Source organism: Labrus mixtus, chromosome 14 (assembly GCF_963584025.1).
Source record: "Labrus mixtus chromosome 14, fLabMix1.1, whole genome shotgun sequence".
Classification (NCBI taxonomy): Eukaryota; Metazoa; Chordata; class Actinopteri; order Labriformes; family Labridae; genus Labrus; species Labrus mixtus.
In genome coordinates, this window is record NC_083625.1 from 27,250,913 (window position 1) to 27,278,451 (window position 27,539).

The window sequence follows — 27,539 nt, forward strand, 5'->3', positions numbered from 1 at the left end:
TGGTCAGCATGGGTCAGTGATGGTCTACACTTTGTCAGCCATGTGTGTTGTGTTTCTGTGTTGTCTGATCATGGCTGAATAAATCTAAGATGATCCACAGTCTGTTTCACGATTTCACCATTGTTCATCTACAGAAATAACCCCCACCTAACAAACTGTTACAACACCACTCTAGGTTGTAGTATGTCTGAAGGTGATCTGTTGATATGACTCTGTTTCCTTTAGATGGTGAAGGCCATTCAGGTGTTGCGGATCCACCTGTTGGAGTTGGAGAAGGTCAACGAGCTCTGTAAAGACTTCTGCAACCGCTACATCACCTGCCTCAAGACCAAGATGCACAGCGACAACCTCCTCCGGAACGACCTGGGAGGACCCTACTCTCCGTCACACACCAGTCTCAACATGCAGCAGGTCAGTCACACACTCCCTGTGGAGCTTCCTCTTTCTTCAAGGCATCAATCCCAGAGTAGCGTTTTCTAAAGCTACATCCTGTCATTTAACCACCAGGAAGACCCTGCTGTGGGCAGGTTTTAGGCCATACTCAGTAAGGATTTACCTCTTCACATTTCACTCACTAGTGTCTCTCTGTGATCCCCCAGGAACTAATTCAGACCTCCTCTCCATCCATGACCTCTGTCTCCAGCTCTGTTAACCCTTCTGGGATTGTGGTGCCTGCCGGGACTCTGCAACAGGGCAATCTATCCATGACAACCATCAACTCTCAAGTGGTGTCAGGTAAGCCCTTTGTTTACAAACAAACCTTAGCACCCTCAAACATCAACATATCCACATTCATTTTGACTCATATGAAGACTTCCTGTGTCATATTTTAATCCTGAGGCAGCACATCGTAAATTATCGATTTATTTAAATCTGCTTTTAACAGTTATGTAGAATAACTTACATTTGTGACCAGACGAGCACACATTGGAAGCAGGGCATCCAAATTGAAGGAAATATTCAGGGTTTTTTTTTCTTCCAAATTTGGACTCACTTTGTCACTCTTGTTTCATTACTATCTGTACATGGAAAACAGTACACCTTAAACAGCTCAGCATAAATTCCTTCAATGAAAAACATTATGTTAAGTCCATTTACATTCTTTTAGGATCTGTGTCCATCAACTGTGTTTTTTTGCACTGGCAGCGCCCCCAACCCTCAGTGTCGCAGCACTTCTCAATGGCATTTACTGTTGCTAGGTTACAAAAGATTGACCTCTGCTTCCATCTTGTAGTGACCCTGAGGTCTGTTTTGAAAAGCTCCGTGCACTTGATTTTATTCCATGAATGTTTATTCAAAAACAATGGAGCAGCTCTAGACCTGGTGAGAACAGTTTCTCCTCCGCCATTGTTGTTGACAAACTTGATATCAGAAGTCCCGCCCCTTCTTGGGTTTGATTTGTTGCTAAGGGCCATTGATGAGCATGACAGTTATCCAAAAGTTTAACTATTTCCATCTGAGAGCGCGGTGAGCGCAGCAACCAAAAACAGCTGATGCTGAGGCTGAGGGCGTTTTTGTGCAGAAGACATTGAGCTCTGAAAACTCTGAACTGCATTGTTTTTTTTAATGGAAACAGATACTGCCAAAGACTACAACTTTACATAACTCTGCCTTTCCATCAGACTCCCATCCTTTGTTACTTTTCTTAGTCTTAGTCTTGTTTTGTCTTGTATTCTTATTGGTACTCCACTATGTAAAGCGTCCTTAGGTCCCTTGAAAGGCACTATATACATTCATATATATTTTTTTCTAATATCATTATAATGAAAAAGGTGCTAGTAGACACAGGCCCTTATAAGTATGACATAGCTTCAAAGAAAATAACTTCACTGTAAGACTGTAAGACCTGTGGATCCTTTTCCTGCATGTCATTCCCCTCTCTCTCTCTCCCTGATTTCTGACTCTATCAACTGTCCTATCTCAAAAATAAAGGCATAAAAAGTCCAAAAGTACATCTTGAAAAAAAGATTTTTGATATAATAATAAGCAATATCGATAGCTCGGTTTTTCCATTTGATTTCAACTGCAGTGAATAACCAGAACACACCTCTCTGATTTAAACTGGAACATTTAACTTTTTATTTTTATTGTTGTATTTACTATGCATCATATTGACTGTGTTTTGTGTATATGTGTATGAGAGATGTGTGCTGGTGTTCTTCACAGGGTTCTTGGCTGATGGCTTCTTGTAATGTCAAGCCTGTACAGTGAAATGTTAATCCTGCCCTCTGGAAATCCCTTTTAACCCAAAATAAATCAATTCCTCCGCCTTTGATCAGTACACATTGAAGAGCTCAAACAGACCGTGATGAGAGTGTCTTGATCAAGGCTAATTAAGCCAGCAGCAAAAAAAAAACAAAAAAAACAGCCCTCTTCCTTTTTTTCCCCCCCTCTCTGGGTTAAAGGATGTTAACACACCTTGAATTTAATCACTTTGTCTCCTCTTTGCCTGTTTTTTTTTTGTTTTTGTCGGGCTGACAGTGAGTTAATAAGGCTCTGCTGGTAATGCGGGATGTGGCTGCCAGTAGCTCGCTGAAGCCACTTAATACTCATGACGGCAAATTATCCCCTCAGGTGGGACCCTGTATCAGCCGGTTGCCATGGTGACATCGCAAGGGCAAGTGTTAACGCAGGCACTGCCACCGGGAACCATCCAGATCCAGAACTCACAGGTAACACAGCTCGACTGATGATGCTCTGGTCGACACTTTCACTCCCTCTTCATACTGTCACCGCCAACTCTCAATATATTATGATTAAAAAAAGGAATATCTTAAAATCCAACAGAAACCCCTCTGGGCATCTTTTCATTGTCTCTGTCTGAACTCAGGCCCCCTGCTGACAGACAAAATAGAAAGTGTATGTTCCCATGATGTTCAAGGTGCTTACCTGATTCTGTCAAGTTATAATGTGAGTCACAGTCATGTAAGGAAATGCACTCAAGACTGAAGAGCAAATATGTTTCTAATTTCAATTTAACAGATGCATAACTCAAAATATATAAACATGATTCTCGCACATGAACCTGTGAAAACTTTGGATCATCAATCAATCAATCAATCAAACCTAACCCTATAAAAAAGGAATAAAGAGAGCTGAATTGTGGAATTATTGAAATAACAAGTTTTATCATCAACAGGCTTTAGAAACAGAACCTGAACAGATGGACACATTGGAATAGTCATCTGTAGCAGTTGTAAGCCTGTAAAAACTTTGACCAATGTCTGCCACGATGTCTGCCACCAATCACACGCCTCCCTGTCTCCCTGCTCGTTCTCTACCCCTTGAGTGCACTAGCCCAAAGTAAAGAGCATCACTGATGATGGAATTTATACTCTGAGTTTTTCGCATAGTCACATTTTTTTTGCATATATTATGATATAGTTTTGTGATTATTTACCGCTGAATGAGAGATGAGCTGAGGTCCGCTTCAGGACCATCGCCACTCGTGCATAAAAGTGAGGGGCGTGGCTTTTGAGGGAGCACAGAGGGGAGGGGGTGGGTGTAGACGGAGCACTGAGGGAATGCTACTTTCAAAATCATGCTAGTTTTTGATTTCGAATTACCAACCCTGCCCCTAACTGCTTAAGTATTGGGTAGTTGACGAGCTGAATGGCCCTCATACCTGTCTTACAGAATGTAACAAAAGTGGAAAAATTTTGAATCTAACTATCCTTCCATCCATTATCTATACCACTTCATATACCCATCTGTCAACTGTGGGAGGGAGCCGGACTACAGAGAGAGAGAACCCATGTATGCACAGGACTACATGTAAACTCCACATAGAGGGTCCCTGTCCATCCAGGGGTTTTGAACCAGGAACCTTCCTACAGTGAGATAATATTGCATCGATTTATGTTAAAATCGAGATTCTTATCTTGTGAGATTTAAAATAGATTCATATCTTCAATTTTTTTTGGCTAATCAGTCACTCCCTGCGAAGTGCTAAGTGCTAAGGCTAGTTCTTTAACTCAGTAGAATGCCAAATGCAGCAGCAAGAAATTCAGCCAGTCTCACAGATGACTGGAGTAGATCCTGAAGTACTAACTCAAAATTAGACTTTGAATCAAGAATCATGAATCCAGAATTGTTTTGAATTGAAAATAGATTCTGAATCAATTCCTGGCCCCAAGAATCAATATCGAATCAAATTGTGAGACACCAAAAGATTCCCAGCCCTAGCAGCCACCAGAATCTATGATGTAATAAAATATTTTACTGTAAAAGATTCAGATTACTGTATTGATTTAATGTCAAAGCCACAGCCCATTTTTCAGACACTTAAAAAACAAAACAAATCCGGGAGCATGCTGGTTCAAACAGTCCTCCGTTTGCAGTACTATTGTCCTGAAGAGCGTCTCAGGCTCACACAGGTAAATCTGTGCTTGACAGTCAGAGGAGACCTCTGTGAATAACCACGACCCAGCTGAGGAGGACAGCTACATGTGTGCGGGGAATTGAACGCAGCCCCGCCGCTACTTTGCCGACAAGCCCCGAGTAATCACACTCTCAAGCTCGCTGTCGCCAATTAATTCAACCTAGCTTTCCCTCAGAACACACACACTCCCACATGCACACACACACGCACACTCCCAGGGCTGGGGGTGGGGGGATGAGAGGAGGGTCACCCACGTGACACCCAGCTGCAAATCTAATGAGTTTGGTTGTGTGTGTGTAGGGGATCTGGGCGTGTGTGGATGTGTATTTATGGACATTAAGGGGAGGGTTTGTCTGTTATTCATCTCCAAGATCGCTCAGATTCTTTCTACCACCACACTCTGTGTGAAATCATTCAATTTGATATTCTTTACAAGACTTGCATTTTGTATTTATTTATACATGCAGTTTGTCCTGCATGCTTATGAGCATGAGATGTTCATTAGTATTCTCATATTTAAAGTACTTCAGAAGTAAAAGTGTCTCAAATCTCATTCAAACAAACATTTATGAAAACCTAAATCGCCTGTATGTCTAAGACATTCTCAGTGCAGTAAAGAGATGCTTTGTACCAGATTTAGCTAACTAGCTAATTCCCATCTGTTGTCCCTGTACTGTAGGCACTGGGCAGTAAATTATATTGTGTGATGTGACGCATTAAATTAAGATATATTCTCAATATTCACTATTAACTAGTTGTTTATTAGCATGCTAATTAGTAGCATACTTTGCTAAGTGTAGAAGTAAGCATAAGCATATTAAGATCATATTTCATGTAAATAGTAGTGATTGAAGCCCAAGTGATGTCACCCATTGGTGGGGGTTGCCATGCAGGAAATACTGTCTCAACACCAACACCAGACAAATAGCTGGAGCTGAGGCCGTTCTTAAGTCTCACAACAAATGATTACACTCAGTCAGATCAGATTAATTATGAATAACTCTTATCTTTCATAAAATCAACAAAGTAAAGATTCCCAGCTACTGTACAGTGTGTGCTGATAAAGACATGAGCATGTCAGACTCATTTTGTTTTCTGAACCAGGCTGCAAATATGTATGTTTCTACTGAAAAAAAGGAGGCTTCTGCGGCCAGCCTCAAGTGGACACTTTAGGAACTGCAGGTTTTTGCACTTTCGCTTTGGCTTCATTTTTCAACACCGAAGGTTGCCGCTTTCTTAGAACTAATCAAACCTCATTGTAACCATATCCTGACCAGAACCTCCCATAAAAACCACAAAAACTCTACAGACACTAATGGACTTTCTAGATTTGGTCCTCACAAGTATTGCAACCAGACTAAATACTTTGTCTGTCACACACACACACACACCACACACACACAGATCCATATGTCCACCACAGGCTGTCAGAGCTGTCAATAGTCTGGGAGCATCTCGTCCTTCAGCGCTCACACACTCCAAACAATAACGTGTAAATAATGATTTCTGAGAGAGAACACAAAGACAGGCTCAGGTCAACACAAACACACAAACACTGTCACACTTTACACATGCTGCTCGACAAACGGTCCTAAACTGTGACAGCCGTAACTTCTGACTGAAGACTCGTCTGAGCTCCAAACAGACTCTGACCGTCCTGGTGGCCCGCACAGTCAAGTGTTCAGCTTTTATTATGTTTTAAGTATCATTACTCAAATTCAGTTACCATGGTGACACTTGAGGAGGTGTTTCTGCCCTTGCCACTGAAAAAAAGACAGGTAATTGGTATTCTCCTTTTGTTTCCGTGGCAACCATAACAAAGCCATCCACTCATTTGATTCCTCTTTTTTTCATTCATCCCTGTTTCTCTTCTCTTCTCTTCTCTTCCTGGTGTGTGTGTTTTTAAAGGTCAATGTGGACCTGGCATCCCTGCTGGACAGCGAAGACAAGAAGTCCAAGAACAAGAGAGGGGTCCTGCCCAAACACGCCACCAACATCATGCGCTCCTGGCTCTTCCAGCATCTCATGGTGAGGCAGAGAAGGTGGTCTAATGCATGTAGGGTGCATGTGTAGGGTCTACATTCGACTCAGAGGGACCTTTATTTAGCTTCCTAAGGGAGATAATATTTGAAAACTCACATGTATGCTTTCACATTGGGAAGTCAACATTCATTTTGTCCCCTTCCAGCACCCATACCCCACAGAAGACGAGAAACGACAGATTGCTGCACAAACTAATCTCACCCTCCTGCAAGTGAACAACTGGTAAGCTGCTGTCCTCATGTGTTCAGAAAGACATCACTTTACATTCCTGTTGTGAGAATAGGACTGAAGGCTTTGCTTAAAACAAACTTGAAATTGCCAGCGCTTCTGTGCATATTATCAGCATTGTGCTGCCATCTCCTGGCCATATTTAGCAAGTACAACAAAGGAGACTAAATGTCTCTTTCTTTTGATGTACCACTTAGGAAATGAAGGCTGATTTATTTTTGTTCAATCTTTTAATGTGATATTTTAATGTACCTCTTTTTAAATAAACTTATTAATCTTGGTCCACCTAACATTTTGAGGTCTATAATATCATCAGAAATGGAGCCATCACAAGAAACACTATGTGGCAGCCATTGCTGGCATGTTACAGTCAAACCGATGTATATAATTTTGTATCAGAAGTTTTTAACTAACAATTTGTGTTTGGCACATTCCTTTTTTTAGCAAATTGGCTTCTGTCATATTAAACTTATTCAACCCTTTTAATTTACTTCATTTTCAGGATTACAGAACAGAAGGATTATGCGTTTGAAAATCTACACATGCATGAAACACCTATGACATTCAAAGTCTCACCAATAGGTTCTCCAATTCTTTCATTCCTTTTGACATCATTTGTAAGCCATAAGACAGTAAGGAAAGAGCTGAACATCCTCTTTTCTATTTTTGTTCAGGAGATATGATGCCAAATCCATTGTTTGTTCATCAATCAATCAATCTTTATTTTTATAGCGCCAATTCATAACAAATTTTCTCTCAAGACACTTGACCTAAGTCTTTGTTGTATTATGTTACAAAAGAGTTCCAACATTAATCATGATCATGAGCACAGCAGCAACATTTAGTAAAGTTACAGTGGCAAGAAAAAAAATGTATTTTTAAGAGGCAGAAACCTTTAGATGCAGGAAGAAGGAAGGGACAAACAGAGCAGCAACAACAGTGAATGACATCTATTTATAGATACAATGTCAGTAATAATTGTTAAAGTAACAGCAAAGTATGTTAAGTATAGAGGTTGAAGTTGAGCAGCTCTAAGATTCACTTTAATATTTATATTAATGATAATTGATGTAAGGCTGACATTATATTATATATTATTATACTATTGGTTGAAAAGCTGCCTCCATGGCTTCTCAAGTCCATCACTGTAGGAGAACTCTTGGTTTTACCTTTATTTACAAGTGAACATCATTTAAAACTCATCTCATCATCTTTTCTGAGACATTTTAAAAAGTTGGTGGTAGAATTGAATGTCATGTATTCCTTGGCCCGTATTCACAAACATTCTGAGAATCCTCTCAGAGGGTTTCTTACTTAGCTTAAAAAAATCCTTGCGAGGACTTTTAGCCTAGGAGTGATTTAGGAACATTATCAGAGCAACTCTGAGCAAGGAAGGGACAAAGTTTTATCTTAGTGAGGAGGCATTGTCGACGCCGTTGCTAGGTATGACACTTCTTTTTTTTTTTCCAGAACCTGTGATTGGTTAATCCCCAAAAAATTGAGAAAAAAAGTCAAACATAGAATCTAGTCAGACATTTTGTAATTATGAACATTATGGAATTAGAATATGGGTGAAAATTTGTAAGATGTACTTTATAAGTATAGAGCCTACAAAATGTTTGAAATCACATTCCAACTTGTGCAGCAGCTTCTTCACATGCTGATCGTTACATCAGCATGTGAAGAGCCTTAATTAGTGATTGGATGCACCTGTGGAGGTAACCACACGAAGACAAACTCAACATGCATGGCCCTTTCCGAATTGTCACAGTTCAGTATGCAGTACTTACTATTCAGTATGGAGTTTCAGTATACTGAACTTTCGTGGTCATTCAGTATGCATTTTTTGGGTCCACCTCAGTATACTGAACATTTCAGTATGGATACTAACTTCCGGGTTTCATGCAGTATGGATCGGATGTGTGCTTTCAGGAGATGAATTGTATTTTACCACCCACAATGCTGTGCGAAATTAAACGTAAATCGTCACTTCACGTCTGCCTCCAAATCAAACCAAACGAGCATGGATTAATTTAATCATTTATTAATCTAGAGTTAAAGTCCTGACTGAAATCACAACTTTTAATTAACTACAGAAAATATAACAAATGTCTGCATTATTATAAAACCTTTCCCCCCTCTATTTAAATAATGATTTCACTATTTAAAAATGTCTTTATTGGTTTATTTTATTTTATATTCTGTATATTACTGTCTTTCATTTCTACTTTTCTTTATGTAGCCTACTGTATGTTATTTAGTTATTTAATCTGCGTGATATTGTTTTTGCGTGTGATATTGTTTTTTGTTTACCTGACTGTATATGCGCATTACTCTGCTTGAATAAAGCTAAAAAAAAACGGGTGAATGCGGCCGGTTCTGGAAACGTAAATGACATCACTTCCATACTGAATGAATCAGAAGAAGTAAGAACAAATATCTGCCTACTGTGTGTGCCTACTGAATAGTAGGTACTAACAGTATACAGCACAGATATTAGGTACTGCCTACTGCGTACTGAACGTTTGAGTAGGTACTTGGCAATTCGGATACAGCCCATGTCTCACTTTGTACTGAAGAAAGTCAGAGATAGATTGAAATGTCTGCACAAATCATTTTTTTCTGCACAACTATGAGTAAAAAAATGTCTTCATGTAGTGTTTGGAGAACATTTCTCGTTTTCTCCTCAGCTTGAGAAACTCTTCATCCTGTTAAAAGTCCTCCTCACTTCTCCCAACAGTTTGTCACCTTATGAGCTCACTTTGTGAATAACTTTTATATTTACAAGGATCTAGTCCTAACTTTGATGGAAAATTCTTAGAAAATAAGAATTTTCATGAATTTTGTCACTAGGAGCAACTCTTAGTACTTAGGAGGCTTTGTGACTACGGCCCCAGATCTTTTATATGACAGTTTTTCTAGACTTCTCTTAGCTAGCACTATGTGTATTCATAGAAAAGACCATTTGGTATTAAAAAACTGTTTTAAAATGAGGAAAGTTAAAGTTGGGGGACATGTATTTCAAATGACTGATTCACATATGGAGAACTGAAACATACCTTTATATTGATCCAGAACAGAGTCAGAGGCTGTGGTGGATGCACTCTTTCCTTATTAACCTCTGTTGTTGTTTCATTTTTGCTCAATATTATATCTTTCTATACAGCTCTAATATATCTTTAAATGTTAAAATGTTTTGCTGTACTAAAATGAAGGGTGTATCTGTAATAATCCCCCCTCACCTCCTGCCCTTGTCTGCACCCCGTAGGTTCATTAACGCCCGTCGGCGTATCCTTCAGCCCATGCTGGATGCCAGTAATCCAGACCCGGCTCCTAAAGCCAAGAAGATGAAGTCCCAGCACCGCCCGACTCAGCGCTTCTGGCCCGACTCCATCGTAGCCGGAGTCCTGCAGACGCACAGATCTCAATCAGGAAACAACTCTGACAGTACGCCAACACTTCATTTCATTGATCAAAGTATCCCACAAAAAGTACATTGTTATCTTCTGTGCCTTTATAATGACTACTAGCTGCCACTGTTGGCTCTTAATGAGGTGGGAGGATGATACCAGAGCTCAGAAGTTTTCTCCTGTTGACACAGAAGCTTCAAACATTACTGTGCTTTGAAAAACATACATTACTTCCATAGCTTGACAGTCTTAAAGCGAAACTCTACAATAAAGTGGGAAACAAAGACAGAAGAGAATTACGTATGGACATGTACACCATAGAAGAAGAATCCCTCGGAGGGGAACCTTTCCACCTGATACCAATTATGAAAATCTGATACAAGGAACAGGAATCTTAGACTTTTTTTTGCTCACATTTGCAGCAAAAAGCCAGGCTGATTAATGTCAGTGAGCTGAGGTGATGCTACAGTACAGTCCTGCTAGTGAAAGGCTGCTATACGTCTTATAGCCACCAGATGTCACTGTTTGCATAGTTAGAAGTAGAGAGAAAGAGCCAGCAATCTTCATACGGCTTCATCTGCCTGTCAGTGCAAGACTTTAATGTGAAATGATGTAAGAAACAAAGTGTGTCACAGTCTTAAAACCAAATCAACATCTTCCCACATAGTTAGATTTGAGTTTATAAAGTATGTAGAACATGTGGAGTCCCACTCTCTTTTAGATTAGGGGGGAAATAACACTAGGCAATTTAGGTGTACCGTGCCCAAGCATGTTTGACCCCCAAAGTCCAGTTTGTTTAACTAGTGTGTGTGCTCATTTCCCTGCTCAAACAAGATATACTAACTTGGTTGGTCCTGATACAGTTGGAAGAGGTGTGCTTCAGCATGGTATTGTTGCTCCTGCACGAGTAAAAGCAGAAGCACGGGTAGGCCTACACACTGTGGACATGATGTATAAACGATCCCAGCCTTCCATTTGTCGAGAGATCCTGAAATGTTATGCGAGTGTCTGCACGGTATGGGCAGCTGGGCCTAGTGTGAGTGCGCCCTAAGAAACAATGTTTTCCATTGAAGGCCGGTTTAAGGTCGTAGTTGTTTGTTTTGTATTTAGGTCAGAACCAAGACTTCAGCAGCAGACTGAGCCTTTAGTTTAATAAGAGAGAGCATGCCAAGTGCCTTAAAACTGCTTCCTAATGGTCAGCACAGGGCAACTACTCTGGTTTTATAAAGGAGTCTGTGTTGGAGGCGACAAAATGAGCCTACTTTTTCAATGATTTAGCAAACTCAAGCTTCCATTTTACCATGACCCTGATGACTGAGAACATACACAGATACCTCAGTGAACATTTTCCTAATGCTTTTATGGTCTCAATTACAAGATTCAAATAGTCTTCAATTTGGTAAATTTTCGTCCAATTTAGAGTTAAGTAGATGATCAAGATGGGTATATATGCTGTAAGGTGAGGCTACCTGAGATTGACAAAAACTTATAATGGTCACTTGTCCAAGATAAAGACATGTTAATACATCCAAACCAATGTTAAAAGACAATGTGGCTGTTGTATTTGTAGGAAGTGGGCAAGCATGCTGGATTTTTGCTGCTCAAATTAGAGAGATACACCCAGTTATTTATTAGGTATGTTACCATCAGTCCTCTGTAGACAACAACTGGGAAAATTGATCAAAGCAAATACAAACTCTGTCTCTCTTTACAGCCACCCTGGGTCTGACAAATACAGACCAACCAATGTGCTGTATTCACACACCTTTTATACACCGTGACATGCTGCCGTTGACCAATCAGGGAGGAGCTCTCTAATTAACGCCACCTTGGCTGTATCCGAATTACCAAGTACCTACTCAAACGTTCAGTAGGCAGTACCTAATATCTGTGCTGTATACTGTTAGTACCTACTATTCAGTAGGCACACACAGTAGGCAGATATTTGTTCTTACTTCTTCTGATTCATTCAGTATGGAAGTGACGTCATTTACGTTACCCGAACCGGCCGCATCCACCCGTTTTTTTTAGCTTTATTCAAGAAGGGTAATGTGCATATACAGTCAGGTAAACAAAAAACAATATCACACAGATTAAATAACTAAATAACATACAGTACATAAAGAAAAGTAGAAATGAAAGACAGTAATATACAGAATATAAAATAAAATAAACCAATAAAGACGTTTTTAAATAGTGAAATCATTATTTAAATAGAGGGGGGAAAGGTTTTATAATAATGCAGATGTTATATTTTCTGTTGTTAATTTAAAGTTGTGATTTCAGTCAGGACTTTAACTCTAGATTAATAAATGATTAAATTAATCCATGCTCGTTTGGTTTGATTTGGAGGTGCACGTGAAGTGACGATTTACGTTTAATTTCGCACAGCATTGTGGGTGGTAAAATACAATTCATTTCCTGAAAGCACACATCCGATCCATACTGCATGAAACCCGGAAGTTAGTATCCATACTGAAATGTTCAGTATACTGAGGTGGACCCAAAAAATGCATACTGAATGACCACGAAAGTTCAGTATACTGAAACTCCATACTGAATAGTAAGTACTGCATACTGAACTGTGGCTATTTGGAAAGGGCCCTTGACTCTGGTGGAGTCAATCACTGCTCACCTGGTCCCAATTGTTCAAAAGGTTTACTCTGGATAAGATTGATTTAGATCCTGTTAATCCACTTTCTTTTTTTGAACAATGGCTATGTAGTCCAGCTCACTTTTATCACTGTTGTCAAGAAAAAAAAACCTGGATAGGATCAAGCTGATCTAGATACAGACTTTTAAGGATCACTTAAACCAGATAAAAGACAATTGATACTACATACTTAGTCCAATAGGGGCGCCAAAATCCACATAAACTGAAAAATGTTACTGCTGCATTCAATTTAAGATTACATTTTTGATACTGATTATATTTGGATGCAACATGTTATGGAGACAATATACAACTGTAATGTGTACCTCTAACCTTTGTCACTGCAGCAAAACAGCAAATTAGAATGAAAAGAAATGTCTTAAAATGTTTTATGTAAAAAAACAAAAGTTGCATTGTTTGAGCAATTTCCTAGTTTTCTTAATTTTTTGTCCCTGTAGTAAATCTGAATCCAGCTCTCTGCTCTGATCAGGATGATCCTGATATTTATGGATCAAAGTTAACCCAATCACACTCAAAGGTTTCGAACAACAGAAACAAACAGTGAGGTTTGACTCAAAAACTCAATCAAGTCAAAAAGAACACCAATGGCATCACACAGAAACCTGTGTGAGGTCGCCCTGGGCATGCGGCTCCTGAGCCTGAACGCATCTGGGAGAAAAAAAAACAGATGGGAGGGCAGTTGTCTTGCCTTTGGCTGCGTGCAAACATGGGCAATCAAATAAAACATGTGGTAAAAATGTATTCAAGCAACGTAGAGCTCTTGCTGTTGCCTAGCTGGTAAGTGAGGAGGAGGATAAATGTGTTAAAAAGTGACAGTAAATCCTCCTTCTTGAGGCAGCTACCCCGACTTCTTGAACTAAAAAGTTGAAAAACTTTTACGCACACCCAAAGACCACAAGAAAAAAAAACACGTCCCTCAGGCCGGCAAGCGTGTTGTGCCATAGGAAAACATTAGTTTTGCTGGCGACGCTTTTATAGCAACGCATCTCTGTATGATTTGGCCCTAAAGTCAACCATTTGTGTACATATTGGCGACCTGGTTTAGAAGACAAAATCCTTTGGCTGAAACTCGTTTGTTTTCCTCAGCCACTGTTGTCTTCATCATGAAACTTTTAATACTAAATTGAGAGTGCTGACCTTTTTTTTTAACCTAAAAAAAAAACAGGGTTCCATTACGCTCTCTTAGCCGAATACATAATCCTTTTTTCTTTAAAAAAAAAAAATCTGAACTAAACAATGCTTCAAAGTGCAAATTTATCATTGTACAAATGGCAACATAAACTCTAAAAAGAATATACACCTTCCTCTCAGTTTAAGTATCATTATTTGTTCAAGTTTCAGTCTGGCATTGGAGACTGTCAGCTCCATGACAGAAGTTATTTCATCTATTTATACAGCTAATTTATGTATAGAATAAATGTTGATGTGCTGACTCTATGTACACAGATTGAAGTAGAAATCAGTGTGAATATCTAAAACTTAATAATCACACTTCCTGTTTTGGTGTCTCCCCTCAGACCCTCTGAGTATGGACTCCCTCCACTCGCTGTCATCGGACTCAGCCACGCTGGCCATGCAGCAAGCCATGCTGGGAGCCGACGACTCCATGGACGGCACCGAGGAGGAGGAGGAGGAAGAGGAGGAGGAGGAGGAAGAGGAAGAAGGAATGGAGGAGGAAGAGGAGGAGGAGGAGGACGGGGAAGAGGACAACAACAGGGAGAGACAAATGTCCAGCGTGGGAGGAGGAGGAGTGAGGAGAGAGCTGAGCATGGAGCACAGAGAGGAGCTGGAGTAGGACAAAATGTTACAAAATGTAACCTCAGCTGTGCCCTGAACACAGCCTCGCTCAAACTCTGATGCTGAGTGACTGTGCAGAGCTTTAAAGGGCATACACTTGTTTTTGTCTCCATCAGAGACTCTTCCACAGAGCCACCACGGAGACCGATCAGACACAACGACCACCTTGATCATGGTTATAAAGGACAAATATTAGTTTAATGATGAATATGTGTTGTTTCATTCTAATATAGTACGTTTTCATGCAGTGGGCTCCTCAAATATTTGGATAGTAGCACATTTTTTGTACTCTTTAGCGCTCTGTATTTTTGAAAAGAAATGGCACAGGTAATTAACGGTTTGAAAGAGTACTGTCTGTTAGATGGTTTCACCCATTTCAGAGGCAGAGAATAAAAATAAACTGAATATGTTCAGAGAGCTGTTACATTTAAAAAGAACACAATAATGTCTTCAGAAAGACATCGAGGAGTCAGTAGTTTCACATGGATCAATAATGTTTGCACAGTGAGAAGCTTTGACTAAATGTGACAGACTTTCAACTCGTCCAAAACAGCAGCTCAGTCAAGGGTCCAAGGCTTCAAAATATGACACTTTAGGTTTTTTTGTTCTGTAATTTCCTGAATTTATCCTCTAGTTTTTCAATTTTAAGTTCAGGTGAAGGCAGGTGCGGGCCTTGAATGACAAAAAAAAAAAAAAAAAGGAACTCATCTCGAAGACTAGAGTTCCTGTTCCATATTAAACCAACTGTCAATATCGACTCATCTTTAAAAGTTTTTATTACACTCCTCCTGCACCTCTCTTCAGTGATTTAGGCGGAATAAAGGCAAGACTGCATCACTTCATATGTTGGAGCTGACAGGATGGAACCTAACTGACCTTTTTTAAAGTTAAAGGAGGTCTAACTCTGACACTTAGCATTCAAAAGTGGTACTGCAATCCGATTTCAAAACATCAGAGAGAGCTGTCTCCCCCCTTCCCTCTCTCTGTAGAGTCGATGTGCAAGCAGGTCTCCATGTCTGGACACTGAAGCTTCAGTGTTTAGCCAGCTCTGCATGGATCTGTAAACCTTTCTGTGTTCTAACCTCTCTCCATTTTTCAAAAGCATCTCCAATATTAATCCTAGTTTTACCACGTCTCTGCTGGTGGAGCTTATTAGAAAAATGCTTTTTAGGTGGGGTATAAAATCACCTCTATCTGAACCAGTTCGCTTGTATGCTTCCATCGCTGCAACACCTCTTGTTTTGCCGTTTGCCTTGCAAACCGAGGGGTGTCCAAAACGGCTGTGTGGGGGTGCCATAAAACCACCTACCATCTCCGGTCAAGACAAACGCATACAATTCGGCACCGGAATCAAAACTTAGAAGGAGGACACTTCAACAGAGCATGTTTCCTTCATGTCTGATCATATAGTAAGGTCACTTTATGAATTATTTCAGTATATATCTTACATATTGGACCTTGAATTCAGACGTTGCTAAGCTATCATCGCTCACTTGACAGCAGATCCCTGGATATCTTGACCCTCATATTTTGAAGCGTAGGGCTGCTGACCAAGCTGCTATAACTGAATAATTTGGAGTGAAAAGTGTCTTAGAAAAACTTATTTGAATGTAATCAGTACAAATATTTGGCACAATGAAATGGGTTACAAAAAGGGCTGCAGGTTTTTTTTTTTAACCGTTACTTTCATATGACTGAACACACACTTAAACTTCACAATTTAATGTGTCATTTTGCTTCCTTAAAAAAGACTTAGAGGCGGATAAAGAAAAAAAGGTGTTATGCTGTCTAAATATTTGCATAGGTGACTGAATAAGTCGCAGCGTGCTGAGACGTCATTCTCGCCTTTTTTTAAAAATGACTCACAGGTTCTCAGGTTGAACAACACTTTCATTCAGCATGACTCTTCAATGTGAGAGAATCGCCCGACTGACTGCTCCGCTAAACCTTTTTTCGAGCATGACTTTGAAAAACAATCTAAGTTTACTTCTTTTTCAAATCCCATGAGCAAAAAAAAACCTTAAAAAAATCCTGTAGTAAACCAGTGAACTCTGACTGCACACGTAGTTTGTGTATTGGATTTTATGTTTGCATTCTGGTGTTGAAGGTTTGCATATTTATTCAGTTTTGTTTGTGTGGTCTCAGACAGTTGTAGCTAAACCTGACAATGTTCGGCTGCTTCTGCGTTTACTTCACAGTTTTTGCAAACCTTCTGAATGAGGCTTTTGTATTTTGTGAACACGGGTGAATTTGTCATGAAATGCGAGCATGGCAAGAACTGCAAGACGCTTCTTCAAACCGTCTCACCCAACTCTCAGCCTTGAAGCGGAACAACACTTTGGAATCCAGACGTGACAAAGAAAATGTCAATTACTGTCAGACTGTTTCAGAGAAGAAGATTTTGGAGGAAAAATGACGAGAGAAAAAGGGAGAAAAAAAATGGAATAATATCTCTTTCAATTCAATGTGAAGGATTCTGGAAGAAACTGTGAAACAATTTCAGCTCTGTTTTGTACTAAATCACAGACACGGAGTCGCTCGTTTCTAATGTGAAGATGTCTGGGAAAAGAAGAAAAACATGTTACATTGAATGTTCTGATTGTTCATTGTGAAGTTTGTTGCTCATTAATCATTTTTTCTTGACTTCTTTTTTTTTAATGGATCTTCCAGAGAAAGTGACAAACATAGGAAATATTTCTATTTCATTTGTACACTTTGTTGTCATAATCTATTGTGTTTCAATAGAACAATTTTAATAATTAAACATGTAAAGGTACTGACTTTGTGAAGTTCTGCACATGTTTCAACTTGAACATATCTGGTTTGGTAAAATGTGACATTTAATGAGCAGGGCTGACTTTTAGAGTTCATTTCGACAAAAGTTATTAACAGATTTTTAAAATCTTGTTACAGATATCAGGAAAGCTTTTTTCAGAAGAGAGAAATATCTACAACTAAGTTTCAATGTACTAAAGAATGCTTTTGTTGTGATATCAAATGTCAAATGGCATTCTTCAGTATATTGAAACTTAGTTGTAGATATTTCTCTCTTCTGAAAAAAGCTTTCCTGGTATCTGTAACAAGATTTTAACAAGATTGTAAGTAACTAATCCATTCATTCTACAATTCTACAATTCCTTTAGCAGAAGCTTTTATCCAAAGTGATGTTCATCAGAACGGAGGAAACAATGTCAGTAAGTGCGAACAAAAAAGCTTTATGTTTGATCGAACACACAGGTGCTGACAGGCAAAGCACTACATCAACAGCTGTTCTTGAGAGTTCTAATCAGCATCAAAACCATCCCAAAATCATCATTATCAAAGAAAATCATCACCATCATCAATAATATCATTAAGGTTGTAGGTGTTCATAAAGAGCTGGGTCTTTAGCTTTTTCTTAAAGGTGCAAAGGGATTCTGCAGATCGAATGGAGTTTGGTAGTTCGTTCACCACCTGGGAGCGACAGAGGAGAAGAGTCTAGTCAGAGACTTAGGACCTTGTTGTAGAGGTTGGATCAGACGCCTTTCATTTGGCAGGGTGAGTGTATCGGGCGGGAGGGAGGGTAGACCTGGATGATACATTCAAACTCCGCCGATGAAGCAGCGGAGAAGAGTGTCACACCAGAGGACACATCGCACATGTGGGATCGAACCCCTTACCTTCCGGTTGAGAGATGACCGACTCTACCGACTGAGCCGCAGCCAATAATTGCTAGTGAGAAAGTAATTGTTTATTTCAAGAATTTTTAATTTTGAACATAGAGAAATTAACATGAGACCCCTTAAGATTAATTTTTGGCCTTAAGCCTCGTTTATAGAACAGCTGAGAAACAGGAAATGAGGCAAAAAGAGAGAGAAGGGCTGACCACCAATTGATCACAGGTTGGTTGACCTTTACTCATAATATATTCCACGAAGAATTACATGAATTAATTTCATTTTACATGTAATTATACTGGAAAAGATTAAATGTAACTTTGTAAAAGTTAAAACTGGTTTACAGCAGGTTCCTGTTCTGCAGCAATAAAAACAAAGATCACATTGGACAAAAAACACAACCAACATCAGGCTTAACAGCAACACAGACAATCGTGGGGGGACTGTTATTGACATTTATTAGTTAAATCAGTGATTACATGTTTGTCTATTCATCAGGTGGTGTTTAAATGCCTGCTTGAATGTCGTAGATTTACAATTGCTGTTATGGGTTCTGGTAGATTTAAAGGGTTTATCATGCATCCAGGTGGATATATATATTTCCAGGCAGCAAGTTGGCAGTGTGATTCATGAGACTATTTCAAGTAGTGAATCGCTGAACAAGAAGAACAAAACCACGCGCAAAATTAACAGCGAGTGTTGTTCCCCGGAAACACATCTGAAAGCCAGGATTACAATAGAGAAAGACGTATGTGATGACATTTACAAACCCTCTCTGGCTCTGTCTCATTGTGTTTCCAGATTACAGAGTTGGTAAATATTGGTTTACTTCCCTCATTTTCCTGTCACATGTTGTCTCTCCCACCCACTGCTTATTGCAGAAGCCTGTGATTTAACGCCCAGCCGAAAAGCTCTCCCACCTTCAACAGGGCCTCTGCCATGAAAGAGCCCATACAGAGCGCCCGACCGCCATGCTCCCTCTCAGTGCATGGTAATCACTGCTGTGGCTGTGCTACATTGTATTGTTTTTACATGGCTTGTTCACTGAGGGTATAATTGCATCCTGGCACAGTTTCGGGCCCTCTGAAAAGGTCTTTGTATAATTGCATCAACTCTGTGCATCAAAAATACTTTCATCCTCCTTCAGCAGCAGTTTCTTGTAGGAGGAAATGTTCTTGCATGGTTTCAAATAAGGCTTTATGTAAAGGGGAGACAACAGATGATGTGGTGATAAAACACACGTTTTTATTAAAGTAGAAGTAATATGATGGATCAATTATTCTACATCACTCACAGCCATTTTTACACTAGTAAATGTAGAAAAAGTACAGGCTCTCAAATATCCTCACTGTATAAAAGTCAACAATAACCCTCTGAAGGAATTTCAAACAGCAGTTTCTGTGCAAAGCTAGCTAAGCTGCATGTCATATTTGTGAGTCTACACCATTGACTGTATACAAGAATGACAACAACTCCCCAAAAGAGAAGCTAAAATATTTGAAGCTCTGCCTACAGACTGGCTGTAGTATAACTTAGAAGGTGACATGGGACATGGGTCAAACTATGAAATTGAAATACACAACAAATTATTTTTTCCTCACACATGGTTTCTAGTTATATATCTTTCTTATCATGCTTATTAATGTCCAATCGTTCATTTAGCAGAGAAGTTTAGTTTTAATTAGTTATTTGATGCTATTAACAAAGGGGTATTACCTGATGATTGATATGACATGATAAATGAGGCTCCTGCAACCCAGTGTGCATTCATTCAAGTATTTATTCAACCTTTATTTATACTCGAAAGATCATTGAGGGGCAACCCTCATTTACATTGACATCGAGTCATTACAGAAATAATCAGAAGACAGACATTAAATCAAAAAGAAAAACAGGAGACAGATAATACAAGACTGATAAAATCAGTCTACAAAAGTCTAAAATGTACTAAGATAATTTAGATAGTACAAAACTGCAATAAATAAACACACTTATGTAAAACAGTTACAAGACATCCAGACTAAGCAGACCCTTCATATTTGAGGGACAGTGGAAGGAAATGTAATGAATACTAACACAGGAGTCTTTGAACTTTCTATATCCAGGATTGTCTTCTTCAAAGTGACACAAGGTTGGGTTCTGCTGTGGACTGTACCCACCTGAGAGATCTTTGATGTTTAAGCTGTGTTTTGGTTAAAGGAAGGGATGGGACATCAAAACTGCAGCTCAACCAGACCAACCTAACTGTGCTGTTTGGATAAAGGAAATCAGCCACATGTGGCAATGTCTCAGCCTACGACTGATATGTGTGCATTAACTTAAATTTACATTGTAGAGCTTCTCAACTGGATATGAGTGTTTCATAAACTTTAGTCCTCCAAGCGGCTAGGGTTCCTTTCCCACATGTCATGTCCCACTCTCTCTCTCAAGGATTTCCTATTCTGTCCACTGTCCTATGAAATCAAGCCTTAAGTATCCCCAACATAAAATCGAGGAAAAAAAGAAAACAAAAAAAAGAAAGTCAACTTCCTTGACTTTTTTAGGAGAATCAACCCCAATGGTCTGGATTAAAGTCTTATGTTTATGTGACACATCCGTCATCCAAGACATCCAGACTAAGCAGACTCTTCATACTCAACACAATTACTGCCACAGCACATTCAAACAGCAGAAATGACACTGGAGGGGTATCTACAGCGTCAGTATATTTTGAGGGGTTTGACCAAAGACAAAGCTGACATCTTCTGACGAGTTTAGAGTGACAAAGGGTCGACAAATGAACCTGAGAGTGCTGTTTTCTTACCTGTGCATTGGGCGTTTTAACAATCGACCAATGACACAGTAATGCTTCTAGACTGCAATTGGATTCACCATCTGCACTGAATAATTCTGATGAAGTGTCTCTTGATTTGCAACACATTCTACATTACATCCAGATATTTTACACATCTCCTAAGTGTCAAAAAGTTGGTTTGTTACATTTGCACTGCATATATGTTCAAATTAAGAAACATGGTTCACAGGTATTGAGTGGAGCCTGTACAAACTACCCAAAGTTTGTCTTTTCTGGTGCAGTAGAATACATAAATAGGTACAGCAAGGAAAGACTCACACTGACAAATGCATGAGTACAGACCAGGAGTCTTGGTGGAGAATATTCATATTTAAACATAGTAGAGCTGAACAGAACAGACATTTGTTTTTGTCCATGTTGGACTTTATTCAGTGCACAGTTAGCACTGAACTATTCTTTCTCTGTGAGTCCTTCCTGGCTGTACAGAGTAAAAGAAAAAAAGAAAAACAGCACAACACAGTTATTCCCCTCAAAAGTGTTCCTGTATGTCAAATCCACTCAATCAGATATAATTTTTCACACTGTTGGTTTTTCAAACACATCGAGCTGCAGAGGTCAGAAACACCATCCCTGCTGTACGGTACAGTAAGTCAGCTAGCTGCAGCTCTGAGGGCTGAAGTGCAGTAAAAATAGTCCCTCAATGACAGAGGCTGGAAAAGCCACGGGCGATGGTTCACTTGTTTGAAGTGGGCCACAGCCACCCTGCCTCTCAGCATGGACTGCCCAGAAACACACACACACACACACACACACACACAGCTGGGTACTGCAGGTCTGCTGCAGTCAGGACCATCTGGGCGCCTCCATGCTCCCAGATGTCCTCTCTGTAATTAGAGCCAGGCCCGGCTCGGCCCGGTTCAGCCCAGATCCAACCTCTCATTTTACAGAGATCCTCCCTGAATACTTAAACAGCTCTCCAGCATCGAGCGGGCCTTTAGGGGAACATCTTTGGCTCTGCAGACATTAAAGATCATAATTTGCACCTGAGAAATCTGGAAGACTTCAGGTAAGACGGTTATTCATTTCATCATGTTTTTAAACTACTATCTAGATTAATGTTATGGAAAGGACTTTTAATCGAATGACTCCTGATGGGAAAACCATCTGCTGCTCTCAAGGTTGTCTTACAATTACAGTGAAAACATGGTGTAAGCTTCAACTATTTCAAAACTGCTTTTCAACGGTAAGAATAAGGAAGTCAACAATGAATGATCAACCTGTTTAATGGATTGTGAATTGTGGAAATGTATCTATACATTTAAAACAACAACCACTTCATTTTGGATTTAAACTTGCGGCATCAAGTATATCTACGATCCCTTTCATAAGAACTTTGTAATATATTATTTTTGATATTCTTGATTAATTTCTGTCTAGTTAAACGAAGGAACCGACATTCTCAATACAGTCATCCTAAAAGAAATGTCGTTTTTTTTCATGTCTGTCTTTTTTTATTCTTTGTAATCCCGCGAGGGGGAACAGCATGTTGGCTTGAATGCCACTTGTCAATAAATCCTTCAAACAGGAGCTTGTTGGTGTGTGGTTTGCTTTTCTTTACCAATGTGTGTTTTTGGATCCAGCACCCACTGAGGGATGTGCGTGTCTTTTTGTGGATTTTTCATTAATCCCATGAGGGGAAATTACATTGCGACGATTACAGATACCTGAAATGTAAATCTAAGATATGTAAACATAATCAGCAGTCAAAATTCAATATTCATTGTGTAGAGTCAGGATTCATTGTTAGATGTCAAAAATTATGTTTCTTACATATTTTAAGGGAAATTGAAGCATTACCACTGTTGCGAATTGAATTGATCATATGAATCATTAGAATTGTGACTTGGGGATTGAGTTGTAAAAAAGTTAGAAAACATGAACTTTGAATATTGCTGATAGCATTTCTGACTGAACTTAATGGAGCAATTATTGGTGCAAAACTGCTAATGTTAAAAGATCCAGATAAGCATGAACTCCACATGTGGAGGGATCATTTATCACATGTTTACACCCCTGACGACAGATGAATTACAGGGGACAGACAGTTTCATCAGAGCCAGTAGAGGAGCGCAGCGCTGTGTGTTTATGTGGAGCTACCGCTGTGCCGTGCTTCTGCAACGCAGAAACGCAATGTGAGTTCACAGACTGGGACAAGAATAGGACGCCGTCGTGGAATCAATATGAATGTACAAAGACGTGATGATAGCTAAGATTAGTTATGGTGAAATGGAGGAAAAAGCAATCTGAAAGAGGCTATTGATAAAACGTTTCACCACTTGAAAACTGATGGTTTTTTTTGTCAGTACAGTTCATTTAAAGGCTTCAATATATACAATACACACAGAAGAATGACAGAGATGATGAGATAGCAGAGCCAAGCAGTGACATGTGGCCCGGGTCATGACTCTGATTTGTTCTTACAGCGCTCAGATCTGACAATATCTTCCTCGCCAGCTTGAATGTGTCAAAAAACTAAACAATTTTTCTTATCTCCTGTGTAGGTGTGCAAAATGTCCATCGCCCAGGCAGCGGCCAAGGCCATGCTATCTGACTCCCTGCTGCAGGACGGCGCGGTGATAAACCGGATCCAGCACCTGGAGCTGGAGCTTCCCCTGGACAAGGTCATCAAGTTTGTGTCCGTCGGCCTGCCGCTGATGCTCGTGTGCATGGCCTTCGCCCGCGAGATCTCCCTGGGTGAGCAGAAAAAAGTCTTCCTCTCCTGGAAAATGTTTGAGGGCATTTGTTTTATATTCCAGTTGGTTCTGCCCTTAATTACACCCTGCGTTCATGAGGGCTTATTTTCTATTCCGCGGTTGTGTTTCAGCTTCTATGCAGTGTCCTCTGTAAAGTATGCATGCTCTGTTTGTCCTTGAATTGTTTATTATTTAGCTGCTTAACTGCACTTAGTTGAACTTGCGATAAGGAGGAATATCATACATACTAATACCAAGGCACTTATTATTCCTCTGGCCTCCATGTGTTTTTTTTAATCCAGAGTGTCCGCGCGGAAATACACTTTTTTCATGTACTGACGGAAGTGACCCAATTCTGAGCTGCAGTTAAAAGTCCTGAACCGTGACAAGTGAGCGTATCCGAGCTCCTCTCCAGCAGGCTCTTATCTTTGCTCTCAGATGCATCCTTACTTAAGGCAGCTTTACATATTAAGAGTGATAACAACCGGAGCTTTTGGGAAGAAAATGAGGGTGCTGTGAGGAATGCAGGAGAGAATACTTAAACATGTAGTCTTAAAAAGGAAGACATAAACAGCTGATTCCATTAAGACACACTCAAATGAATAGATATGAGAAGCAACGGTGATGTGACTACACAAAATTACTGAAAATACAACTCCTTTATTCTCCATTTTTAGATGTATTGACTGCTCTTTGGTTTAATTTAAGCTGCCTTCCGATGTAGGAGGTGTTCTCAAGGGAGTTGGGTCTTTAGGGAACTCAGTCCTTTTGTACTGAAGGGTCTAAATAAAGTCTTAATCAACCCCTTAAAAGGTCGCTGCTACTGTAGGTGGTTCTACTTTCTGAACATTCAGGGATTTTGAAGGTTAGAAATGCAAGCTCAACACACGAGTAGAAGAGGGCTGTTCAAAATAAGTCTGCTTCTGCTCAAGGTTTCTGTCTGTTAAAAGGACATTTTTGTTGATGATGTCTAGAAAAGTCAATTTATTGTGTCAGTTAGACTGAAAATTGACTTTTATAATGCATGTAAACATGTTAGTCAGACTGAAATTTCTCACAGTCAGACTAACACACAAAGATAATTCGGTTGGGGATCAATTAACTCCTGCATTCACCTCAATCGAACCCAAACTGGCCGAGGCGTTCTGCACCTGCTCCAGAGTCGAACAGCATGAAAGCATTGAAGAAAGCTGGACGTGCACATCACTGGTCCCAAAAGTAAAGCCCAGTAGTATGTACTAAATGTACAAATGTGTCCATGTTTTCAGAGTTCAACATAAAACCAGTTTGCTGCTTGCTTGCAACTTATTTGTGATTTTTTTTTTGTCATGTGACATAAGGTAAACTGGAACAATGTCCAATTGCTTGCTGAAAATGGGGCATAACGCCACCTACTGTAACATCTTCAGACATGTTTTCCGTCGATAATTCGATTTTCCCTTGTTGCTTGTATATTGAGACAAGGACAGAAGTCATTTTAAATGTCCTAAGAGAGCTGTAACCGTAGTATGACTAGACTGTGCATGCGGGCAGTCTAAAGTCCTGGAAAGGATCTCCTGGGATAAGAAGTCCTGTATACTTTTAGAAAAATGTGGCGTCCTTCTCAGAATGTTTCAGACTACATGGAAATAAAAATAAAAATGTTCAGTTTTTTTCATGTGAAACATGGCCACAAGCAGCTGGATGTGGTCATTGAGCACAGAAAAGCACAGCTTGACGATCCAAAGAAAAACGTGGCATGTCTGCAGTCTTCAGTGGAGTCCATTACTGAGGAGCGCTGACTCCCTCGACTTTGAACTAAACGTTGTCTCCTCGGGGCCGGTCTGCAATCAGCCTGCTGCTCCTGATGCTAATTGCCACGGGGGGAAGATTGAGAGCAGCGTTCACTAACGCCGGCACGCTCTAATTACAAGGCTAAGTTCTTCTGTGGCAGCTCCCCTTGATTTGAGTCAAATGAGAGGATGTGTTGATTAACAAGAGGGTGGGGGTGCTGCAGAACATGATGTGGTGTCGGGGGAGCACGGCTCAGCTAATGGATCTTGGCTGCCTATCCGCCAGGTTGTCGGTTTTCTGAACGCCTGTGTGATTGCTCCGCTGTCTGCAGTATGGTTTACTTGCACCTGGACTCACAGCCAAGAATTACACTACAAAACACAAATATGAGGGATGATGTGCCAGAGTTAGCTGGGGAGTGGGAGTAGCAGATATGAGCAGACACAGATTTTAAGCTTCTCTCACTTTGCCAAAATGGCTCACAGGAGATCTGAGCTGACGGGGGAAGAGAGTATGTTACAAGATGTGACGAGAAGTTCTGCGCTGTTGGATTTTATTTAGATTGACTTGTCAACATGTGCACCCACACATGTAGCCTACTGTGGGAAAAATCGGTTCCAACAGGATGCTGCATGAGAACATACAGTACTGTGTCACAACACTCACCAATCCAGTGCAGCTTTCTTATTTATGGTGCTCAGCTTGATTTAAGATCAAACATAAAGCCGGTAACATTATGTACTCTAAACTCAAATTGATACTACTGCTGCTATTAAATATTCAGCAGCAGAATGTATAGTTTGCTCCAGCATGCCTTTAAGGGTTGTAAAAGTGATAAATTACTTTAGGCAACCTTTATTATAGTAAAGTGTATAATTATCTCATTATATGTTGTCTAGAATTAATAATAAAGTGTTCTGCTCACTTCTTTAACAAAATGTTCTCATCATCAGCCTCATAATGTTGGCCTCGAAAATGTTTTTATTTGATGCATGTTTGTGCAACAGACGAGTTTTGGGCCAGGCGTAGGAAGTGAAGTGAAGAATGTTTTTCTCATTTCCACAATAAAATCTGAATAATGAGTATAAGTCTACACTGTCCATATATAGGCAATGTTGGAAACCAAAAAAATCATATTTGAATAAAGTTGAAAATGCTGCCGTATTTGAAATGGAATAAAAATTACATTTTACATCACAACCATGACTTCTGGTTATGGCGGCGAGCTAGGTGGGCGTGATAACTCGTGCTCTGTTGCTAATGTTGAATTTAAAACTACTTACACAATCCCGAACAACAACAAAAGTGACAAAACTTAAACAAAGATTTGAATATGCCGAGAAACGGAGTCAAGGAGAAACCTAAAACACATTGAAGAGCTCGTTAATGAAGAAAACCTGTCGGGGTCTGACCACAAAGACAGATGTGTAGCAGGTCAAGCAGAAAAAGATAACATGGAAACCCTTTCAATATGGACATAATAACATGTCAAGCATGTGAGAGGTGAACCAACATATAAAACACATGTTTAGTCAGAGGCTGGTGTTTCAGTGTGCAGTCTAAAAATAAAAGCACTAACCTCTTGTTTGTGTATTTACATGGAAGGTCACTTTTAAAATGAATGTAATCCACGGGGACCTCAGCTGCCATAATTATATTCTAGGTGTCACTATCAATATGTAGAAATGTGGCTGATAATAGCACACACACACACACACACACACACACAGTAGCATAATTTGGACCTTGTAATGGTTGCTTGTATAACGACGGGGACTGGCAGCAGAAATCCCATCCTGGCAGTAAATTAGAAGCAACATGTTACTACTTACAGAATGCTGGGCAGATGTGAGCGTGCTTGTGAAAAAATAGACGCTCCGTGTTTCTCTGGGCACACCCTGACTCTGTTCCCTCTAAAGCTCTCTGTTTAAGGGTGGAGCACCCTTGGAAAATGACAGACGGGTGCAGGGCAGGGATTTAAGTGGTTGGACTTGATGTGGGGTGTATCAAGGTAAGCTAAATATAAGGTG

The 27,539-nt window shown here is 39.9% G+C and overlaps 1 protein-coding gene across 1 annotated transcript in view; it reads left to right on the plus strand.

Moving 5' to 3' along the window:
- The window catches only part of LOC132988749 (homeobox protein PKNOX2-like), a 142,728-nt gene that overhangs the window by 107,794 nt on the left and 7,395 nt on the right, over positions 1–27,539 (plus strand). The window contains exons 6-13 of the mRNA XM_061056321.1: positions 226–411; positions 600–735; positions 2,575–2,672; positions 6,290–6,409; positions 6,570–6,646; positions 9,921–10,099; positions 14,254–14,528; positions 23,545–23,737. Of these exons, the coding sequence (XP_060912304.1) occupies positions 226–411; positions 600–735; positions 2,575–2,672; positions 6,290–6,409; positions 6,570–6,646; positions 9,921–10,099; positions 14,254–14,528; positions 23,545–23,737 (1,264 nt within the window). The remainder of the gene's footprint in view (positions 1–225; positions 412–599; positions 736–2,574; positions 2,673–6,289; positions 6,410–6,569; positions 6,647–9,920; positions 10,100–14,253; positions 14,529–23,544; positions 23,738–27,539) is intronic.